At 43.2% G+C, this 24,455-nt stretch overlaps 1 protein-coding gene across 2 annotated transcripts; it reads right to left on the reverse strand.

The window, feature by feature from the left end:
* Nucleotides 1-5,220: 5,220 nt before the first annotated feature.
* ZNF317 (zinc finger protein 317) lies at nucleotides 5,221-23,101 on the reverse strand. 2 transcript variants are annotated; one of them, XM_013045408.2, is made up of 7 exons: nucleotides 22,906-23,101; nucleotides 12,846-12,968; nucleotides 12,025-12,164; nucleotides 11,427-11,553; nucleotides 10,908-11,003; nucleotides 9,260-9,342; nucleotides 5,221-8,546 (listed from the first exon to the last, which is right to left on the reverse strand). In XM_013045408.2, exons 2-7 carry the CDS (start codon nucleotides 12,874-12,876, stop codon nucleotides 7,227-7,229), a joined length of 1,797 nt encoding a protein of 598 aa, XP_012900862.1. In that variant the 5' UTR covers nucleotides 12,877-12,968; nucleotides 22,906-23,101; the 3' UTR covers nucleotides 5,221-7,226. The 2 variants fall into 2 exon arrangements, with proteins under 2 accessions (XP_012900862.1, XP_004771797.1); XM_004771740.3 differs by having other exon boundaries at nucleotides 5,221-8,549.
* Between the last annotated feature and the right edge of the window lie 1,354 nt (nucleotides 23,102-24,455).

The raw sequence follows: 24,455 nt of genomic DNA on the forward strand, positions 1-24,455 counted from the left end.
CATGTTAAAGGCAAAGTAAGAACAGTCTAACATGAGATAAGCATTGGAACCAGATTCAGTTATAGCAGATTTTGGAACGGTCAGACCAGGAATCTAAAATAACTATAGTTAACATGCTACATGTTGTTGGTTTGTTTTTTTTTTTTAAGATTTTATTTATTTGACACACAGAGAAAGATCACAAGTAGGCAGAGAGGCAGGCAGAGAGAGAGGGGGAAGGAGGCTCCTCTCTGAGCAGACAGCCCGAGGCGGGACTCAATCCCAGGACCCTGAGATCATGACCTGAGGTGAAGGCAGAGGCCTAACCCACTGAGTCACCCAGGTGCCCCCATGCTTTGTGTTCTAATGGAAAAAGCAAATGTGCAAGAACAAATGAGTAACATAAGCTGAGAAATGAAAACTCTTAAGAATCAAAAGGAAATGTCAGAAAGCAAAAACACAGCAACAGAAGTGAAGACTGTCCTTGATGGGTGTGGCAGACTGGACCTGGCTGAGAAGACTTGGTGAACTTGAAGACGCTTCAATAGAAACTTCTAAAACAGAAATACAAAGAGGGGGAGGAAAAAAGGATGAAAGACAAAATATCCAAGAACCATGGGACAATTTATAAAAAGTGTAATGTAGGTGTTATGGAATATCAAGGTAGGAGGAGAATTAACAGGAAAAAACAGAATATTTTAAGTAATAACTGATGAGAACTTTCCAAATTAGTGACAGACACCAAACAGATCCAGAAAACTGAGAGATCATCAAAGTAGGATTAATGCAAACCCCCCCATCCCCCACCCAACACATCTCTATCTAGGCTTATTATATTCAAACTGCAGAAACTCAACATTCAATAAACCTGTAATTCATGAACAAAAATGAAAAAAAAAAAAAAAACCCTACTGGGAAACTTAAAAACCCCTTATTAACTCCTGAATGAAAAGGGAAGTATAAACTGAAATTACAGAATTTCAAAGAAACAGTGATGATGGAAACTATGTATCAGAAGCCATGGAATGCAACTTAAAGCAGTAATCAGAGGAAAATTCAGTGCAGAAAGCACTTAATAAAATGAAAGATTAAGAATAAATTAATTGCTGGTTAAGAAAAAAAGCAAAAAAAAGAAAAAATAAACCAAAACAAAGTGTAAGGAAGGAGTGGAGATAAAAGCAGAAAGTAAAGAGGAAAACAGAAAAATAATAGGTCTAATTAGTCAAAATTTCATTTTTAAACAAGCAAACAAAGCAATAGCTCATTTGACCCAGGAAAAGAGCAAGTAAATATATAAAAAGAGATGATGACCACTAAAACAGAAAACATTTTAAAAATCCTTAACTACTTTGCTGATCTCCATGCTAAATGAAATAGACAATTTCCAAGGAAAATACAGATTACCAATACTCATTCAAGTTAGAAAGCTCAAGACTAATTTCTATGAGAGAAAATTCCTAAAGAAATATACCACTAAAAGACATGACTCAGATGGTTTCAAAGGGAATTCTACCAAATCATCCAAAACCCACATTGTCCTAATGCCATATAAATTATCCCCAAGCACTCAGAAGGAAAAATTCCCAATACTTTTTATGAAGCAGGTATAATACTGATACCTAACCAGACACAGTACAAAGTACAGACCAATTATCATACATTAATACCAATGAGAACTTCTAAACAAAATACTAGCAAAAAGGATCCAGCACCACATTTAGAAAATAATAGACCACGAACAAGTGAAATTCACTCCAGGAATGCAAGTTTTGTTGAATATTGAAATATTTATTAGTATCACATACTTTATTAATAAGTCAGAAGACTCATGATCCTCTTCATAGATGTTCAAAAAACCTGACAGAATTCAACCCCCATTCATGACAAAACATTCAAGAATATAGGATATCTTCTCAATATGATAAAATAAATATAACATCTTAGGTCTAAAAGACATTATCTTAATTAATGGGAAAACAACAGGAGAACCTCCTCTAGAAAAAGGCAAGGATGACCTCTATCTCTGCCACTATTTGTCACTGTACTAGAGGTTACTAGCCAATGCAATTAGACAACCAAAAACAATTAGAGGTGTAGAACTGGTAAACAAGATATTTCAATTTGCAAGTGATACGGCAGCGTACCTAGAAAACCAGTAATACAACTAACTCAAAAACTAATTCAGTGCACTGGCAAGTTACAAAATTAGTAGCTTTCATGTACAAAAACTGTGAACAGAAAACATAATGGAGAAAAGCTCATTTATAATAAATGACTAAATACTTAGAGAAAATGTAACAGGAATGTATAAAACTTGTGTAAGGAAAACTTTTTAACATTCCAGATAAACACTAAAATAGACCTGAACAAATGGAGAGATACCCTTTGTTCTTGGATAAGATGACTTTACAATACAGAATTGTTAGTTCTCCTCAAGTTAACTTATAAATTCAAGGCAATGACAATAAAAATACCAACAAGGTAATTTTAATAGAGTTCAACAAGATAATAGGAAAGTGCATATAAGAGTGCCTTGCTGGTTCAGTCAGCTGGGCATGTGACTCTTGATCTCGGGTTGTAATTTGAGCCCCACGTTGGTTATAAAGGGTACTTAAGAGAAAAAAATAATCTTAAAAGAAAAACAGACAAGAATACCTAGGAAGACACTGAAAAAGAATAATATGAGGGGGAACTAGACATTCCAAACATTAAAGCTTATTATAAAGCTTCTTATAATTTAAACACTGTGGCGAGGGGCATAAACAAATAAATCAGTAGACTAAAAAGCCCAGAATTAAACCAGATACACATGGAATTCAATATATGACAAAGATACATCTCCAATTCTTAGGGCCAAGATGTACTTTTTATATAAACAATGCTGGGTCAATATGGAAAAAATAAAACTAAGATTAACAGCTCACACAGTACATACAACAATTAATTTCACATGGACTATAGATCTAAACATAGATCTACAGGTATATACTAAAGCCAAAAACCAAACCAAAGCCAAAACCAACTTGTAGAAGAAATCATAGAATGTCCTCTTGCCTTCTGGGTGGCAAATATTTCTCATGCAAGAACTGTCCATAAAATTAAAATTAGGAATTCATTTCAACCAAAGACACCACTTAAAACACTGTAGACAAGCCACAGAGTGGGAGAGAGCATGCAAGACTCCCATCCAGAGGATTCGTAATACATACATCACAGTAAGAAAAAGGCAGGCAACTTTAGTACTTTATCCAACTCTACAAAATAGCTTGCTGGGAAATAACCTTGCACAAGCACTTTCGAAATTTGGCGTCATCTACAAAAATGAACATACGCACCTTGTAAGACCCAGCAATTTCAGTCCAGGGTATACACCCAAGAGAAATATACATGCACCTGTGCATGATCAGGAACGCTGAAGTATGTTTGTAGCAGCATTATTCACAACAGCCCCCAACTGAAAAGTGAAATGTCCACTGACACAAGCTGCTTAAATAATTGTGGAACATTCAGTGTTCAATATGCACGCGCGCGCACACACACACATACACACAAAATATACTAGCTAGAAATACTCTAAATGCTAAGGATCAGTTTCACAGAAATAATGAGCGAAGTCAGACCGACAAAAGAACACATAGCGTATGGTTCCGTATTGAGCTCAAAGACAAAACAAAAACAAAAAACCCACGCCGTGTGGGTAGTCAGAATTCTGGTTACCCATGCACAGTAGGGCAGGGTTTGTTGTGGACGCAAGGCAAAGGGATGTCAGCTATGCTGGTAGTTATTCTTCTTGCCTGATCACATGGATTTGTTCACATAATAATTAAGTTGTATGTGTGTGAATTAAGCATTTTTGTGTTTTCAGTCAAACCTGTTTTAAACGTTTACACACACACACACACACACACACACACACACACAACACACACACAACACTGTAGACATGATTTTGGCATCAATACCGTTAAGCCGAACATGCACAGACCTCACACCGGCAATTTGCTTCTGGGATAACTCACCAAGGCTCCACAAAGTATGCACGCCATCTCCTAAAGTAGCCATGCTCTTAACTGGGGAAAATGGAACTAACTGTAAGTCATGTCAGCGAGAGGAAAGGTGCACTGCCGGGGAATAAATGATTGCTGTCTGGTAGTGAAAATTAACAGCTACATTCATCCCTGTGCTTCTCAGACCTCCCCTGCTAACACCAGCCTGGCCCCTAGTGTCTCTTAACTGTATTCTGCAATGGCTTGCTAGCAGGCTTGTTTGTCCTTTGTCCTTCCTTAGTCTGTCAACTCAGAAGCCAGCGATTCAAACAGAACTTGGACAGTCACCACCCCTCTGTTCAAAGCCCTCCACCGACTTCCTACCACGTGAAAGATAAAAGGCAAAGTCCTTCCAGGAAACCCACAAGATCGGGATCCTGACCCAGCTCTGGCCTCATCTTCTGTGACTCCCAAGCTTCCTCCACTCCAGCCACACTGGCCTCGTTGCTACTGCATGGCGGTCGCAGGCCGAGTTTTCGTTCTCACGGCCCGTGAACTGCCAAGGGTGCTCTTCCCGATTACATATGGCGCACTCGGAGTTCAAGGACATCTCCGCTCGAACACCCAACTCTCTGGCTGAGCTCACTCTTTCCCTGCCCATCTGACCGGTCTGCTGAATCCCTGCACTCCCTCACTAGCGCCATGCTTAATTTTGCCTTCACTGTATGTACCACCACTTGATATACGATATATTTAGTTACTCATTTGTTTATCAGGCGCCTTACCCTAAGCAGAATGTAAGCCCCATGAGGGCAAAAATCCCAATTCGCTGCTCTAGATGTGGGGCATAGACAGAATGGGGCCTGACACAAGAGGAAGCATGGACTCAAACACCAGCACTAGGACCGGCCTGAACCTGGACTGTGTGCCTTTGATTCTCCATTTGCCAGGGGGAGACAGTGCTGGTACTGGCTTCTTAGGGCTTTTGTAAAAACTGATACACTTGAAGTCAAGAACTTAAATACTTAAGTATGTCAAAGACTTGAAGTACAATTTTAAAACGTGGCTTAAAGATGTAAAAAAAAACCCCATTTCCAACAGTTCCGAGTGTTAAGCCGGTAATAACCCCACAGACAGCAGTTATAGAACCTTCCAAGGACTGAGTGTATGTATGAGACGGCAAACACCAGGAGTGGAACCCTCCCCCGACTGAAAAAATTATTAAATTGACAAACAATGAAATATCCAAAGCTGCTTACTCCAGTAATGTTTTATTTTTTTTCTCCTGTAATAGGAAGTCTGGAAATAACAAATCCATGGCTAGTGGAGACAAAGAAGCTATTGGGGAGGCCAGGATCATTGTGACTTTTCTGCAGGTTCCTCTGGAGCCTGTGGCTTGCATCCTCATGGTCCCAAGACCGCTCCTGTAACACCAGGTACTTGGTTTCCTTGCAAGGTGAGCAGCAGGGCCAACAGCAAAACAAAACATAGAAGAATCCAATTAGGGAGAACTCCTTTTCAAGCACTTTCTCTCACAGCCCGCACAGGGACATCTGCTGATCTGTCAACAGCCAGGCTGTGAGACAAAGACTTACTAACCGCAGAAAAGTCGCAAGAGGCTTTTAAAAATAGCATTTGTCAGTAATCTGACAAAAGCTGGATTTTCCTGACATAAAGAGAAGACACTGGGAGAGCAATGAGAGGTGTACGTCCCTCTCAGCTGGACAGGAAACCAAGAACATTCCAGAGGATCCATCGGATGGAAGACATTGTGTGGTGATCCAGTACACCTGAATTAGATACTCATAATAAACAGGTATTAAAAAATACCCACGTTACACAGTATGTAACATAATTCTAACCAGTCCACTGGTCAAGTAAGTTATCCAGAAGGAAATTAACATGTATCGGGAATGGAATTATAATAAAAATATTATATACAAACCTGTGATAAAGCATTAGCGTTAGAGGAGCATGATCTTAAAAACAGAGACTACAAATTAATGAGCTGGGGTCTGTTTTCATGAATAAAGACTGACAAATGAAATTTTATGGTCAATGGAAAATTCCACCAGGGTAGCAATTCTCCTAAGCACAAGTGAGGGGGGCTGTGGCTAGAGTCATCTCCACGTGGGGATTGTCTAAAGTGTGGGTTCTCACGTTCCCTGAATTACACTGATTGTATTTTTTGAAGTTTTAAGTAGAAACCTCTCCTAGCATGAATAACATTTCACAAAAACTGTGAATCCCTTAGCTGTCCCTTAACCTCGGCAATACTGACATTTTGGGCTGCGTAATTCTCTGCTGGAGGGACTCCTGTGCATTGTGTGCCAGAAGGATCTCCCCCCAGTTTTAACAACCTGAAATGTCTCCAAACAAGCAAAATCACCCCCGGTTAGAAACTGCTGCGGTAGACCCAAGGCTGGCCATGTTTTCCTGTAAAGGACCAGAAAGCAAGCATTTTAGGCTTTGTGAGTTGCAAATGGTATCTGTCACACATTTTTCTCCTTTTAAAAATGGAACAACTGGGGCACCTGGGTGGTTCAGTGGGTTAAGCCTCTGCCGTTGGCTCAGGTCATGATCTCAGGGTCCTGGGATCGAGCCCCGAATCGGGCTCTCTGCTCAGCAGGGAGCCTGCTTCCCCGCTCTCTCTGCCTGCCTCTCTGCCTACTTGTGATCTTTCTCTGTGTGTCAAATAAATAAACAAAATCTTTATAAACAAAAATGGAACCATTCTTAGCTTGCAAGCCATACAAAAATAGGCAGTTGGCCCATTTTCTGACCTATTATAGACCTCTGCACATTCCTACTTTACAAGTTTTTCTCCTTAGTATGATTTCTTTTATGAGGAATACAGAGTGAGACCGGCAAAGGTTTGCCCAGACAGCGGATTTACAGAGGTTCTCCCTACTGTGCTTACTCAGATGCCCTGAAAGTGCCAGGTGGTGCCAAAGTCATTTTGACTTTAAATACGAAGCTACGGTTTCTCTCCCTGAAGTCCTCATTTTCCTCAAAGAGCTGGATGTACACAGTTGGCTTCTGCACAGGTTATGTCTTTGCCCCCAACATGAGTCCTCACAAACCCCACAGTGATGAGAAGAAACAGCTCTTCCGCAGCCATGACACAAACTGGGTCTCTCCTGTCACAGAGTACGTACTCTTCTGTGTCCAGTAGAGCTCATCAAAGTGCTCCTGTCTCCCTCACACCAACAATGCTTCTTCCCAGTCTAAGCTCTTGTGGCTTCCCTTAAAGATGACGCGTCACTGGAGCCTCTTCCACACGGATGACACGAAGAGCTTCTCTCCCCGGTGAGTCTTCACATGACTCCGGAGGGACGAATGGTCACTGAAGGCTTTCCCGCAGGCCAGGCACTCGTAGGGCTTCTCGCCAGTGTGTATCCTCCTGTGCACATTAAGGTTGGAGCCGATGCTGAAGGCTTTCCCGCAGTGATCGCACTCGTACGGCTTCTCTCCTGTGTGACTTCTCATGTGTGTCTTGAGGGTCGACTGGTTTCTGAAGGCTTTCCCACACTGCCTACATTCAACACGTTTCTTTACCAGGTGAATGCTCATGTGCCTCCTCCGGGACAGGTAGTCCCCGAACACCTTCCCACAGGCCGCACACTCATAGCGTCTCTCTTGAGTGTGGATTTTCCGGTGTGTGGTCAGGTTCGAGCTGGCGCTGAAGGCTTTCCCACACAGGTCGCACCCATAGGGTTTCTCTCCAGTGTGAGAGTTCATGTGTGTCTTAAGAATGGACTGGTTTCGGAACGCTTTCCCGCACTGTCTACATTCAATGGGTTTCTTGACGACGTGAATTCTCATGTGTCTTCTCCGCGACAGGAGATCACCAAAGGATTTCCCACATTCTTTACATTCGTATGTTTTCTCTATCGTGTGGTTCTTCTTGTGCAAATTGAAGTTCGACTTCCATCGGAAGGCTTTCCCACACTGTGTGCATTCGTAGGGCTTCTCTCCGGTGTGATTGCGGACGTGCTCTTTGAGATGGGACGGATGCTGGAACGCTTTCCCACAGTCGTGGCATTCGTACGGTCTCTCTCCAGTGTGTGTCCGTTTGTGGGCAATGAGGTGGCAGCTCCTGCCGTAGGCCTTCCCACACTCGTCACACTTGTAAGGTCTCTCCCCAGTGTGAACTCTCATGTGTATCTTCAGGGAGGAGAGGGTTCGGAAGGCATTTCCACACTGGCTGCAGTCAAAGGGCTTCTCTGTGAGGTGAGTTCTCGCGTGACTCCGGAGGGCAGAGGGATCGTTGAAGGCTTTCCCGCAGGCGCTGCACTCGTAGGGCTTCTCCCCCGTGTGTATTCTCCTGTGTCGTGTGAGGGACGCGCTCGTGGTGAAGGCTTTCTGGCACTGGTGACATTCGTGCATTTTCCTCCCATTGTAAATGCTCACGTGTTGGGCGAGATGGGGCCGATTCTTAAAAGCGGCCCCACAGTCCCGGCGGTGATAGGGCCTCTTGCCAGCGTGCCTGCCCATCTGCTGAGTAAGATGAGAGCCCACGCTGAAGACTTCAAACAGGTGGGCGTACTCGGTGGATTTCTCTCCAAGATGAGTTCTTTCCTGCTGATTAAGAGAGGAACGCTGACTAAGGCACTTCCCACAACTCACCACGTTCCTATAAATCATCTAGTCATCCCCACACGAGCGGATGGAAGCAGAAGCGCATCACTGTGACGAGTGACCTTGTGATCTACAGTGCCAAAACCCTGTTCCTGCCCCATCTGGGCTCGATCACATAAAATGCAGGACACCGGGGCACCTGGGTGGCTCAGTGGGTTAAAGCCTCTGCCTTTGGCTCAGGTCCTGATCCTGGGGTCCTGGGATCGAGCCCCACATCGGGCTCTCTGCTCAGTGGGGAGCCTGCTTCCTCCTCTCTCTTTGCCTGCTCCTCTGCCTACTTGTCATCTCTATCAAATAAATAAAGAAAATCTTAAAAAAAAAAAAAAAAAAGGGCTGGATGCCACCCCCTAAGGCTCCACAGATAAGACCTTCACAAAGCTTTTTGCATGCATATTTTGTTAACCGTTTAAATCTGAATCCAGCCCTAACACTTACTACCTAAGGCACAGTTACAGAAAGAGTTGGTTGTCATAACCTAAGCCAAGAAATTTAAGGCTAGGTTTAGAGTTTCCCCGCTAAGCTGTGACAGTCAAGTGTCTGAAACAACCGCCCCTCAGGGAAGGCCACTCACTTGGTTCTAGATCTGCTTCTCCGAGGCTGTCCCTGTCTCCTCCCAGCACGGGAGACCTGGGATTATCCCAAGGGAATCTTACCACTATCACACTGCTGGGTGCTTCCTTCCCAAAAATATCTTCCATGAGGATGGACCATTTGTTTTTAGATGGAGTCTCCCAATCTGAAACAAATTGGTAAAGTATTAACCTGGGGAGAGAAATAGTAGCTGCAGAAAGAAGACGGGGAGATGGTAGTGACAGAAACAGGGGGGATTTCTTTGCAATATGAGCCCTAAAGAAGGAAAGGTGATGTCAAAGGGGAGAAACACACGTGAGGAAAAAAGTCTATGAACCAGAGAGAGCCAATTATCCTATGGTTTCACTTATTTGTGGAGCATAACAAATAGCATGGAGGACAAGGGCAGTTAGAGAGGAGAAGGAAGGACTCTGAAAATCAATCTGCGGGTTTTGAAGGGGCGGGGGGTGGAGGGTTGGGGAACCAGGTGGTGGGTATTAGAGAGGGCCCGGATTGCATGGAGCACTGGGTGTGGTGCAAAAACAGTGAATACTGTTACGCTGAAAAGAAATTAAAAAAAAAAAAAAAGATGTCTGTGAACCGTGGCTGTGTGAGACATCTGCCAGTGACAGGGAGGACATTTAACTTGATTCCCTAAGGAATAAATTCTTCAAAGACTGACACTGATAACAATGGAAAAAGTATGACCAGGAATGTGGAGTATGAAAGGTGGGGACAAAGCTCATGTGGACATGTCACATTTAAAGGGGACTCCAAACAATTCAGCTTCTAGTAATTTACCCAAAGAAAACAAAAACACCACCCTGAAAAGACACCCACATCCCCACATTCAAAGCAGCATCATTTACAACAGCCAAGGCAACGGGACTGATCTAAGTGCCCCCCCCCCCGGTAGATACAGTAAAGAAAATGGGGTATATACAGACGATGGAGTATTATTCAGCCATAAAAAAGAAAGGCATTTCCCCATTTTCAACAAGGATGGAGGGCATACTGCTAAGTGGGGTTAGACAAAGAAAGGCATACCGGATCTCACCGAAGTGTGGAATCTAAGAACCAAAAACCAAAAACCAAACCAAACCACCCTCCCCTCCCCCAAAAACAGTACAACCGAGTTCACGGACACAGAGAACAGACTGGTGGTAGTTGTCAGAGGTGGTGGGTGGACAAAATGGGTGTGAAGGGGGACAAAAGGGACATCAAAGGTACAAACTCCCAGTGATGAAAGAAGTCCTGGGGATGTATCACCCATTGCAGTGAAAGATACTGCAATGCACGGAAGTTGCTAAGACAGTAAATCTGGAAAGTTCTCATCACAAGGAAAAAATACTTTTGTTAACTGTGCGGCAATGGATGTTAATGACACGTACCGTGGCGATCACTTTGCAATACATACAAATATTGAATCATTATGTTGTACACCGGAAACTACCACAGTGTCACGTCAGTTCTATCTCAGCAAAAAGTAAGTAGGTAAGGGAAAGCGACAAAAGAAATACACACATAGGCAAACACCCTGGAGAGGACAGAGAGACCAAAGCGCCTGTGACAGAATGGGGAGGGTTCATGCTCAAATTTCCCTGGGTGGCATTTCCTAGTGGCTCTCCCTCCATCCCATCACTGAACGGAACAGGTACCGACAAGCATTTCCTCCATCGCATCACCGAATCAGCAGGTACCCAGAAGCACCTGCGTCTGCCTGCTGCTTACCAGGAGATGTGGCTCGGTGACGTGTCCTCTCCTCTGTCCTCAGCTCCTCTTCTTGCTCCAAGTGGGAGATGAGGCTGGGTTTGCCCACCTGATACCCTACTCACAGGGAAAGACGTGTGTTGAGGATCGTGGAGAGAACAAGCCCTCCGTTACGCTGGGGTCAGTGTTTTGGTCTTCAGTGTTCTGAAGACGGACAAGTCTGACTTAGGAGCGGCAAAATGATGGTGCCAAATTTCTAAGGAACACAGTGAAAGGCTTTCATAAAACACAACACCACCAACACCCACATGCACTGCCCTTCAAAAGAATGAGGATTTCCTAACTCAGAAACCTAACTCAGACACACATGACAACGTCTAAGGTCAAGGGAACGAACAGGTCTCAACAACCACCAGGAGACACTGGGGGTGGGGTGGGGGCAGCACCAGGTCGGCTTGGTCACAATTATGTTCCAATTCCCCACAGTCCCGGGGTCACACCAAGTACTTAGAACAAAAACACTTGCGACTCAAGCCTTACCCACAGAGGCGAGGTTGCTGTAGTTCTCCAGCATCACATCTTTGTATAGTTTTCTCTGAGAAGAATCCAGCAGGGGCCATTCCTTCTCCGTGAAGTCCACAGCAACATCCTGGAAAGTCACTGACTCCTGAATCGCCACACACATTTGGGGTCAGTTAAGAAACCAGCCTATCGCGTTCACAGAAAAGACGGCTGAGGCTGAAGCCTGGGCAGGAGAGACTCCACACACGGGATTTTCAGATGGGGTTCTGGGGTCTCAAATGTGTTCCAGAAGCCAGTCCTCAAGATTCTTCCTATGAGATGATCTCATCTTTTCCAATTCAAACACTGCTGACATGGGACCAAAGCTCTCTCCATGTCTAGCCCAAGCCTTCTGAGCTCTATGATGAGAGATCCGCCAGCTACACAAATTCATTTCCCCCGACCAGGTCCCTGATATCGCGGGGAACACTGGAGCCGTCTTGGGCTTTTTTCCCCCCAGTGCCCTGATCAGGCACTGATCAGCCTGGCTGAGGCTCTCAAAGAACTCGAACAAGTGGTGCTGGGGGCATTCTAGGGAAGTGCCTCTCCCACCCCTAGGGGCCCAGAGAGCTCCTACCTGAGAACCAATACCAGCCAGCACAGGGCATTCCAGGCCATTGCGAGCAAATTGCTCCACGTCCTGAGAACAGGAATGGTCTTTGGAAGGAGGAGGAACTTCCGACTTACGGATATAGGCGGGGTCCTGGGGGGACACAGCTGGAGAAGAGCAGATCCATGAGGATTAGAGCCTGCCGGACACTCAGAGATCAGGAAACTGGCCCACACCCGCTGTCTAGGCGTGCGGTGCCTATCCCTGTCTCTCACACACGCCATGTCTTGTAAGGAGCCAGAGCAGCCCTGCTCCACGCAGGGACAGAGAAAGGATGGTGGGCTCACATACCCACAAAGAAAGTGATGTATATGCTCAATCAATGAGTGAGGAAATTAAAGCTCTAAGAGGCAGAGCTGCTACTTCAGATTCACCACAGTAATAAATGGATAAAAGAATACAACCGGGTGCCTGTCTGGCTCAAGTGGTGGAGCACATGACTCTTGATCTCAGGATTGGCAGTCTGAGCCCCACGTTGGATGCGAAGATTACTTAAAAATGAAATCTTTAGTAATGATAATAGTAATAAAAACTAATTAAGGGTTGCCCATTATAGTCCTTCCTTATCAACCAACAACTAACAATCCCTACTTCACCCAGACCCACAAAGATCCCAAATCAGACTCAGCCACTGGGAGGCTACCAAGACTTTGCTCCTACCCCTATTCGGTTCCTCCATGCTCTCTGGCAGCCCTCCCTCTGGCCATGCACAACCCTGAGCTCTGTGAAATCCAAGGGCCACGAGAGCTGACTTCTGAGGGCATCCATTCATCACACCCAGAACTTACCACATGTGGGAGACAGACCAAGGGCTGCCATCCCGTGAGGATGACCGTCAATCTGCCTGCACAACTGGGCACTGGCTGTAGGAGGCGTCCCTCCCGCTGTCACGGGACTCTTCGAGCAGGCATCTGCAGCAAATGAGAGAAAGACTTACTAGAAGCAGTCCAAGGCTTTCTGCCTCTCAGGCTCAAAGGACAACTGTGACTTTTGCTTTCCAGCATCTTCTCTTTAGAGCAGCCAAGTTCTGTCTAATTCGGGCCTTTATCTTCAGGAAATCCTCCAGGCGATGTAGGGAAGGTCCCTGATGTGCCTCAAGATTCAGATCCACTCTCCCAAGTAATCTGTCCCCGAGCACAGCTCAGTCAGACTCCCTTACTCATAAATGCCTGGGCTCCAATTTCCCTTCTTCCTTTCAACTTCAAGGCTCACTATGGCTTCAGATGGTTCTAGCGGCCATGGGATGGTCCACCTATTACCACGTGTTCAAATCTCCAGAGCCTTTTGGCCGCACACTCCATACACATACACCAACATGTCCACCCTGGCCATAGACCAGGCCTTCTCGTCACTGGAATCAGCTTCATGTTGCAGATACTGATTCAGAAATCTTACTCTCTACAAAACCTCCTCCATAACACTTCACCCAAACCCTCCCACTTGAGAGAGGACTCCAGGCCACCCATGTACCTACCATCTTGTTCCCTGACAGCAAATCACCTTTTTTCACCACCCTACCTACCCAGCCAGAAGTCATCGTGGATCTGTAACATCCATGACTCTCTGCCCATTGTAACTACTACTGACCAAAAGACCGGCCCTGGATGGTTTCAGCCATTTACCCCCTGTCTGAAGGTACCTGGCAAAATGATGCTGCACACAACCCCAAACTTTCAAAACTCCATCGGGAAAGGAGCACCTACATTCAAGAAAAGCGTCCTATGCAACCTGACCTTACAACCTCCCCAAAACCACGTATGCATCCTACCAGTTTGTCCTGAGTCACAAACTAACTTATCATTACTCTTACTTTCAACAAATCACCTTATTTTCATTTCACTGTAATCTCAACTAAAAAAACATACCTCAGCAAAGAAGTGGGAAATGAAACATATAAGAAAAAAGCCATTTACGGTAGCCTAAAAACTTTAAATACCTAGGAGTAAATTGAAAGCTGCTTAAGACCTTGACAACAAAAACTGTTTAACACTGGTGAAAAATACTGAAGGCCTAAATAACTAAGCAGGGACATCATTTTCAGAGACTACAAGAGTCATTATTATTAAGGTAGTATTTATTCTCCCTAAGTGTACCAGTCAATACAATGCAATCCCTATCAAAATCCTAGGAGGCTTCTTCTCTAGAAGTTGACAGCCAAAATGTACACCAGAGGTGCTGAGTGGAACAGCTGGTTAAACATCTGACTCTTGATTTAAACTCAAGCCTTGATCTCAGGGTCGGGCAGAGGGAGAGGGGCGGAAGATAAAAAGGAAATAAATACAGGATGTGTGCGCGGCTCAGTTGGTGAAGCATCTGCCTCCAGGTCAGGTCATGTCCCAGAGTCCTGGGATTAAGTCCTGCATCAGCCTCCTTGCTTGGTGGGGAGCCTGCCTCTCCCTCTGCCTGCCGCTCCCCCTACTTGTGCTCTCTCTCTAACAAATAAAATCTTTTAAAAAATGTATAACAAAATGCAAAAGATCTAGGGAAGCTGGAATAATGTTAAGAAAGAAAAACAAATTTGGAGGATTCACACTTCTAAGTTACCACAATAATGAAGAGTTACTGGAATGAGTAACAAATAGGTCAACGGACCAGAACAGAGTTAAAAACAAATCTACATGTGCACAAATTATTTTCAGTAAGAGAACGAAGCGATTCAGGAAGGAAAGAAGTCTTCTTTATAAATGGCACTGAAAGGGACTTCTGGGTGGCTCAGTTGGTTGGACGGCTGCCTTCGGCTCAGGTCATGATCCCGGAGTCCCAGGATCGAGTCCCACATCGGGCTCCCAGCTCCACAGGGAGTCTGCTTCTCCCTCTGACCTTCTCCTTGCTCATGCTCTCTCTCACTGTCTCTCTCTCAAATAAATAAATAAAATCTTTAAAAAAATAAAATAAAATAAATAAATGGTACTGAAAGAACTCAATGGGTAAAAAATAACTGCATTTTCTCTTATCACTGCATAAACAAAGTGAAATAAGCAGTCTTAGAATAAGCAGACAGAAAAATAAATATTTTATGTTTTCACTTCTATGTGGAATCTTTAAGAAAAACCAGAAAACAAAACCAAAACAAAACAAAACAAAAAAACACAAGAAAAAGAAGAACCAGAAAACAACCTCATGGATACAGAGAACAGACTGGTGAGTGACTGAGGCAGGGGATGGGTTAAATGGGTGAAGGGGGTTAAAAGGTACAAATTTCCAGTTATAAAATGAGGAGGTCCTGGCGATATAAGGCACAGCACGGTGACCATAGTTAATAATGCTGTAGTAGACATTTGAAGGCAGGTAAGGAAAAGGGTACAACGCAGGCAACGCTGTCCAAGGTACTGCAGTAACACTGTATGATGACAAGTAGTGGCTACACTTGTGGTGAGCAAAGCATAAGGTTTTTATACCCCAAACTACTGTAACATGGTGTGTTAACTCTACTTCAGTTTAAGAATATTGAGGGGAAATCCACTAGGAGTTGATCTTGAGAGTTCTCATCGTAAGATAAAAAAATCTGTAACTAAGTATGGTGATGATATTAACTATAGACTTATTCTGATCATTTTGCAACATACACAAATATTGAATCTTTACACTGTACACCTGAGATTAATATAATGCTATGCCAATTATACCTCAGTTAAAAAAAAATGAACAGGCAAGCCACAGGTTGGGAAAAAATGTTTGTAGTACATATACTTAATGAAAAGTTCATGTTCTGAGTATATAAAGACCTCCTACAAAATTAGAAAAAATCCAACTCAAAAAAAGGGGCTCAAGACACTTCACAAAATTTAATGAGTGACCAATAAGTTTCACAGAGGTAGTCAACATCATTAGTCATCAGATAAATGTAAAACAAAACTGAAGATGTAAGATTTCAATCCACTGGAATGGCCAAAATGAAAAAAATGCCATCAAATGTTGGAAAAGATGGATGGCTGGGGTTGAAATAGTTCAACCACTTTGGACAACAGTTTGCCAGTTTCTTAAAAGTACACTTTCAGGGGTGCCTGGGTGGCTCAGTGGGTTAAACCTCTGCCTTCAGCTCAGGTCATGATCCCAGGGTCCTGGGATCGAGCCCCACATCCAGCTCCCTCCTGGGCAGAGAGCCTGCTTCTCCCTCTCCCTCTGCCTGCTGCTCTGCCTACTTGTTTTCTCTCTCTCTCTCTAAGAAATTAAAAAAAAAAAAAAAGTAAACTTCCAACTTGACTCAGCCATTCTATTCACGGAAATTTACCCAAAATAAATTTCTAAACACATGTTACAAAGACTTATACAAAAATGTTCACAGCAATCTGATTTTATAACAGCCCCAAACTATGAACAATCTACCTCAACAGCAGAATGGGTAAACAAATCGTGGTGTGTACGATGGAATACTGAGAACAAAAACTGAGCCATACAACATGGCTGAATGCCTACAATGCCAACAGAAACTAGACAGAAGGGTGCCTGGGTGGCTCAGTCGGGTACACATCTGTATTCTGCTCAAGTCACCATCCCCGAGTCCCAGGGTCTAGTCCCTGCATCAGGCTCCCTGCTCGGGAGGAATCTGCTTCTCCCTCTGGTCCTCTCCCCTCTTGTGCTTTCTCTCACTCAAATAAATAAATAAATCTCAGAAAAAAAAGGAAAAAGGAAAAAAAGAAACTAGATACAAGGGCATCGGTTGGTTGTTGTTAAGCCTCTTCCTTCAGCTCAGGTCATGATCCCAGAGTTCTGGGATTTAGCCCCTCATCGGGATCCGTCTCAGAGAGAAATCTCCATCTCCCTTTGCCCCTCACTGTACTGTCTCTCACTCTCTCTCTCTCAAATAAATAAAATCTTTTTAAAAAAAAGAAACTAGGCACAAAAAAAATTCTCTAATTCCAGTTATATGACATCCACAAGTAGGCAAGCTTATTTCGGTTGTTGGCAAAACTTGTTTATTTTGGTCACCAGAAAAAAGTGGCTGTCTCGATGGAAGAGTATGAGATGGAGAGACTGAGAGAAACAAGAGGAACTTTCGGGAGCAACTGAAATATTCTTCATATTTTCATTTAATTTTTTTAGTTAGTCATTACACAACATACACAACTGTCAAAAAAGTCATCAAACTGGATCTAACATCTATAAATTGTCTTCAATGTAAATTATACTTGACTTTAAAAGGAGTATTTCTGGGGCACCTGGGTGGCTCAGTGGGTTAAGCCTCTGCCTTCGGCTCAGGTCATGATCTCAGGGTCCTAGGATCGAGCCCCACATCGGGCTCTCTGCTCAGTGGGGAGCCTGCTTCCTCCACTCTCCCTGCCTGCCTCTCTGCCTACTTGTGATCTATCTGTCAAATAAATAATAAAATCTTTAAAAAAAAAAAAAAGGAGTATTTCTAACCCTCTGGTCTCCAGTTCTACCGAAATTCCTCCCCAAACTGGTCTTGGATATTCTCTTCCTCTCCTATTACTAACAAGGATGGAGATGTCTGCCCTTTCTTCTAAGGCCAATGTCTTCAGGGTAAATAACACATAAATAAATTCAAAAAGGAGAAAGGGGTGTCTGGGTGGCTCAGTTGGTTTAGCAACTGACTCCAGATTTCAGCTCAGGTCATGATCTCAAGGTCCTGGGACTGAACCCCATGTCGAGCTCTGCCCTCAGCATGGAGTTTGCTTGTCTTTCTCCTTACCCCCTTGCTTGCAAATAAATAAATAAAATCTATTTAAAAATAGACAGAGAGAAAGGTGAAATTAAAGAAAAATATTTAAATCAAAGACAGCTAGAGGAAAGAAAAAAACAGAAAAAGGGCCAATTCAACAACTAAATATATTTCAACCAAAATACAAAGAGTCTCAGAATGGATTAAAAACAATCCAATTATATGTTGTTTATAAGAGCCATCTAAAACACAAAGATAAAACAAGAATGGAAATAAAAAGAAGATATACAGGGCGCACACACACACTTTTTTTTTTAAGCTGCTTAAACATATTAGAATTGGACAGAAAGGATTAAGGCAGAATGGTTCATCGAGAAAACTGAGGTATTATAGAACAAAGAGGTATAATTCAAGAAAAAGCTGTATATATGTTTTCATAGCCTCAAACACATGAAAAAAATAAAAAAGGGCAGAACTCTGCAAATGGACAAAGCTACCAGCAGAGCTCTTACTAATACTGTTCGAGCAGACAATTCAATTAACTACAGGCAGACTGAACGGGATGAAACCGTATCCCACACCTACTATAAAATGCAACCACACTGGCACGATGTGTCTCAGAAAATGGCATCTGTCTATGAAACCAGCGAAATGAGGTTAGCAAACAATGCCCAAAAGACAACCAGAAAACTGTCAGAGCAATGGATATTAAGGGGGGAAAAAAAAGCCTAAATAATTCATATGTCAAAGAAGTCCTAATATTCAATATTTAGAACTGAAATGCAGTAAGGTATTCCACTGGAATCCTCTGGAATGTGACAGGTGTGCAATGTTAGAAACTGGAAAGAAACATCCCAAAAAAATAAAAGGAAGAAAGCTATAAAGAACAGAAAAGTTCTAAAATAGAAAACATCCATACAATGAAGTGGCTCAATCAAGCCAAAAGTTCTCTAAGAAAAACAAAACTGACAAAATTCTGGCAAGATTTATTTTTTAAACAAGGAAAATATAAAAAGGAAGAACTGGATTACATTACAGATGTGATGAACACTAAAAATACAGTAAGAACTTAAATTAACAACTTTGACTATGCAATTCTAGTAAGAACTTTATTAACAACTTTGACTATACAATTTAAACCTTAGAAGGAACAAATTTCTTTTCTTTTTTTTTTTTTTTTAAAGATTTTATTTTTTTATTTCACAGATCGAGATCACAAGTAGGCAGAGAGGCAGGCAGAGAGAGAGCGGAGGAAGCAGGCTCTCCTTTGAGAGTCCCAGGCGGGGCTCCATCCCAGGACCCTGGAATCGTGACCCAAGCCGAAGGCAGAGGCTTTAACCCACTGAGCCACCCAGGCACCCCCGCTAGGAGGAAAACATTTCTAAAGATATTTTATTCACCATAATGAAATAAAGAACTTAGACGCCGTACTGATGAGGCAAACAAAGCCAGAAGAAAAATTATTAAATTTCCTTACTACTTACAGCCTCTTGGCCAAGTCCTTGAAACAGGCAGAGTGACATTCTTCTAGGGACTGCTTTGATGTTAATTAACACGCTGCGAAGAGCAAAAGTCCATCTTAGCCCGGCTGCCCAGATCCTGTAAGTCTACTTTAACATATAAAAATTCCTTCAGAAACTTCCTTCATCTCCTTTATCCCCCAAGATACATGATGGCAATCATCCTCCAAGCATATGACCCACTGATGGACATCTGAAGGGTCTCATGACTGCGGGTTTACTAAATAAATGACCTTTTCCTAACAATAGGTAGAACCTCAGAATCCTGTAAACCTTGATTCCAAAATACCTGGGAGACTTACACTATCCCTAACCCCCACCCAACTTGAAAGTATGTAATGGGCCACTCCTCGTGACCCCAGTGCAGCTCTTTCTACCCGCAGGTCCCATCTTCGTGCTTTTCCAAATTTTTAAAAAAATTTGTATTTACTTATTTATTTCTGTCCTGGTGCTTTAATAAAACCACCTCTTTGCACCAAAAACGTCTCAAGAATCCTTTCTTGGCTGTCGACTCTGAACCCTAACATCCTTCTTACATCACTAAGACCCTTAAAGGAATTGAATCAAGAGCTCGAAAAATTTCCACAACAAAAACTCCAGACCAAAATGGTTCTTCTGGCACAGCTCCCCTTTAAGGAAAAACTGATTCTATTCTTAGTCAAAATATTCCAGAGTTTAGAAAACAGTGGGAGTATTTCCACCCTATTTTATGAGGTTGGCATAAACCTGACACAGAAAGGAAAATCGCAGGCCCATTTTACTCACACACAGATCCAAATAACCAACTACTAGCAGACAGAGCCAAAAAATCGATAGAACAGTGCCTGTCTTTCTCAAGTTATTTTTCAAGGCAAATGTAGTGAATCACTAAGAAATCAATTGGTTTAATTCTCAACATTATCAGATAAATAAGAAAAGCAAAGTATTCACTCATTTGTTCAATGCACTACAATAGAAGCACCTACCATAAGCCAGCCATTGTTTTCGGAGCTGGAGATACACAAGATAAACATATCGAAGTAGATGCCAAAAGGAAAAAAAAAAAAAAAAATCACTCGTTAAAAACCTAAAACCATTCAAGAGGAAAAACTCTTAAACTAGGAAAAGTAGGGAGCCTCCTTTACTATCTTAAAAAAAAAGCCCCCGGGGACACCTGGGTGGCTCAGTGGGCTAAGCCTCCACCTTCGGCTCAGGTCATGGTCTCTGGGTCTCAGGATCAAGCCCTACATGGGGCTCTCTGCTCAGTGGGGAGCCTGCTTCCCCCTCTCTCTGCCTGCTTGTGGTATCTGCCTAATAAATTAAAAAAAAAAAAAAAGCCTCCAGCAAACAAGGTCAATTCTCTTCAAGTTCAGAAAAAAAAATGTAGGACTGCTAGAGTTTCCTATCCAAACTCCACGCAATGCGCAATGCTACCAGTCCTCAGCCCGTCCAAAAAAATAAGTAAATAAAACATGAATGATGCAAATGGAAAGTAAAAAAAATTATCTATTTATTCTAAACAGATGATAACACTGTCTTTGAAGAACATTCAAAACACTATACAAAAACTAACCCAGGGGACCTGGGTGGCTCAGTGGGTGAAAGCCCCTGCCTTCGGCTCAGGTCATGATCTCAGGGTCCTGGAATCAAGCCCTAAGTCGGGCTCTCTGCTCAGCGGGGAGCCTGCTTCCTGCCCTCTCTCTCTCTCTGCCTGCCTCTCTGCCTACTTGTGATCTGTCACATAAATAAATAAAATATTTAAAAACAAACAAACAAAAAACCAACCAAAATTCAATACACCAAGAGGTTGGGGGGAAAAATCCTAAGCGCTAAAAATGAAAGCTCCTATGAATAAATCTAACAACAAAAAAACCCCTCTCTCTCTCTTACACAACACAGCCCTAGAGGCACCTAGGTGGCTCAGCAGGTTAAGGGTCTGCCTTTGGCTGAGGTAGTGATCCCCCAGGCTCCCTGCTCAGTGGGGAGTCTGCTTCTCCCTTGCCCTCTGCCCCACCCCTATGCATGACCTTTCTCAAGTAAAATCTTAAAACAAAAAACAAAAAACTCTAAATCCTTTAAAACTTTCCTGAAAGGCATTACAGTATATAAATAAAAAGACATAAATTGTAAGATACAACGGAATTATGCCAATATTATCCAAATTCATATACAGATTCCATGCAACTTGAAAATAAAACTCCAGTATGTGGAACTTCGCAGACTCTAAAATTTAAGCCATGAAGTGCCTGAAAAAGAATGGCTAAGTGTACTTACTTCATCTACAAGATACTCAGAAATCTCTCAATTAAAAACTGAACTTGCATTAATGGAAAAAAGGATATTTCTGAAAACACTTAAGAATGGGAGTCCGTTCACAAATAATTACCAAAATTAAGAAATGCTTTTTTTTTTTTTTTTTGAAAAACATGTAAGCAGTAAAATCCATAAAGGAAATCATGGGGAAAGAGGAAGATGCAGGAGAGCACCCAGGTTCCAAGGATTTTATCATCTCTTTTTGGTCTGGTCTGTAGATTTGCTATAGAGAGAGAGAGAGAGAGGTGTGTGTGTGTGTGTGTGTGCGCACAGCAAAAGTGTGAAGTGGGTTCTGGACACTAGCTGGACATTAGTTAACCACGTCATTAACCATCCTTTTATCTGACGGTCCTGACTGCCACACTTCATCATCGTATGTCTTTGTTAGTGCTTTCATTCCATTCTACTCTAAGTGGGTCATAAATTTCCATTATTCATATTAAAAATGATTAAACCCCGACGCCTGGATTTAATCTGGCTCAGCTGGTTGAGCGGCTACCTTCCGCTCAGGTCATAATCCCCAGGGCCTGGGATCGAGTCCCACATCGGGCTCCTGGCTGGGCAGGGAGTCTACTTCTCCCTCTTCTCTGCCTGCCACTCTGCCTGTGCTCGCTCGCTCTCTCTCCCTCTCTCTCTCTCTCTGACAGGTAAATAAATAAAATCTTTAAAAAAAATGATTAAACCCTTAAAAAAAAGAGAATGTGTGTGTTTTCGTACCCTTTTTGGCGTATGTTTTATATTCCAATTAAAAAAATACCTGACAGTCAAAAGGATAAATAACAAGCACGTAAGACGGTAAAAATCAACGCAAAATATCAGTAGTCACAACAAATATTAATGGATAAGTCTCAAACTAACAGAATGTTGAAGGGAAGTGGGTTTTTTTTTTTTTTTTTTGACGTGAACTTTTAAAACTAGTTACAGGCTGTTTACGGGAGTCAACTAAACAGGTAAGTGCACCAGAAACTTAAAAAATTTAAAATTCAACACTCAATACAAATGTTACATAAAGCCAGCGTGCCTCTTATTAATGCCGGGAGAAAATGGACCGCAAAGCCAAGGATTATGTGCTTCTCTCCTCGCGGTCTCCCATCCCTGACCGCACCATCAAGTCCTGAACTCACTTCCGTGGGGCTTTTCCCTCCCCCACCCCGAGGAGTCCTTTAAAAAAATAATAATAATAATAAAACCAGATCACCACTGCCTTCCCCTTGTCATAAACACAGGGGTCCTACATTCCGGTCCTCGCGTTCCAGCGCTTCATACCGCCGATCAGAGTTCAAAGCGCACTCCTCGCCGGGCTGCCGGACTTTCCCGTCCCAGGTCCCTGAACCCATTTACTCGTCTCTGCCTATGGGCCTTTCCCGTTCTCGGAAAACCGAGGGTTAAGGGTTAAGGGAGGAAAGCAGAGCTTACAAGGCTGAGGGCAGAATCGGGTGGAGTGGAGGTCACGGAGGCTGCAGGTGAAGGGACGCCAAGTGCACACAGCAGGTCCGGTCTGCGGCGGGGAAGCGGACAGTCCCCCAAAACCCAGACGAAGCCACGACGGACCCCTCCCCTGCCCATGTGTATAGCCGCAATCGCCTCCTGAGAGCAATGGCTTCCGCTTCACTTCCGCCTTCTAAATCTCGCGGGACTTCATGAGCGGCCTCGAACTCGGAAACATGGGGCGGAAAGGATTCTGGGAAATGTAGTTCTTCAGTTTAGACGGTCAAGGTGGTGGTTCCCAGGACGAGTCTGGCGTTCCACAGACTTCCAATTGTTCCAGGATCCCGAGACTCAGTCCTCAGGTTTCTTTCTGTTTTCTTATGTTCTCTCTGTGGTAGCAGTGAATCTCACCATTTTAAGTACTGTGGATGCACTCAAGGCTCAAATTTCCATCCACAGCCCCACACGTCTATCCTGGATTCCAGATCATATGAGACTTGCTCTCTCAGCTTGGCTATTTTATAGATACTTTTAAAATGCCACAGATCAAACTCCTGACTTCACCCTCTCAACCTCAAGTAATAGCAACCCTGTCTTTCCACTTGTCCACTAAAAACCTTGACAACACTCTCAACCCTTTGGTTTGTGCCATCTATCCACTGGAACGTTCAGTTCTTCCTTGACCGTCTACCCAGAGCCTGATCACTGCCAAAAAAAAAGAAAAAAAAAAAAAGTTATCCTTGCTTCTGAGTCAAGAGAAGTCATGGTGGGGCTTGGAAAAGTACGAGTTTGTGTTTTGTGGTCCTCTTACAATGCCTTAGCCAGAAGTTTAGGAGGCCTAACTTCCAAGTGAGGGAAGGTGACTACAAAAGGAATGCAACAGTGGTCCGTGTCTGCTTCTTAGCACGAGTTCTAATTCCAACTCCACCAAGACAGGCATTCAGTATAGTGCCTATAGCCTGTCCCTTCTATAGAAATGAGCTACCTCCTAAATTGTTGTAAGACTCAAATGGGAAAAGTAAGTAATTCTGATTTCTCTTAACAGGAACAAGATGGGGACAGAACAAGCCCACTGCAGAGAGGAGAGCAAAAATGGAATGACCTGGGGCAGTGGGTGGTTGGGTCAAGACTGGGGGAAACTCCAGAGAGGGGAAAGGGTCACATCTTAAAGATCTGGAGCCAGCACAGAGGAGGAGAAAAGGGAGAAGATTCAGTTAGGACTCAGGCAGGACCTGGGGGCATAAAAACAGAAATTGGGTATTTGAAATTAGTAAACAATGCTCGGTCAGGATCAGAGTTTGTCTAGTCAATGCTGAATCCCAGTAAACTCACAAGGATTAATTGGTGGAATGAATGAAAGGGAAAAATATCACTCACCGAAGTCTTCAAAATTAAGAGTAGGAAAATTCTGCAATACTCCTTGGTGCTAAGTATTATTAAGGAGGATAGTGCTCTGAAGGTTGGACACACTTCATGCACAGCGTATTTCTATATAAAGATATGATTGGGGCGCCTGGGTGGCTCAGTGGGTAAGCCTC

This window comes from Mustela putorius, unplaced genomic scaffold (assembly GCF_011764305.1).
Source record: "Mustela putorius furo isolate JIRA1106 unplaced genomic scaffold, ASM1176430v1.1 tig00000095_pilon_pilon_pilon, whole genome shotgun sequence".
In the NCBI taxonomy this organism is placed as follows: domain Eukaryota; kingdom Metazoa; phylum Chordata; class Mammalia; order Carnivora; family Mustelidae; genus Mustela; species Mustela putorius.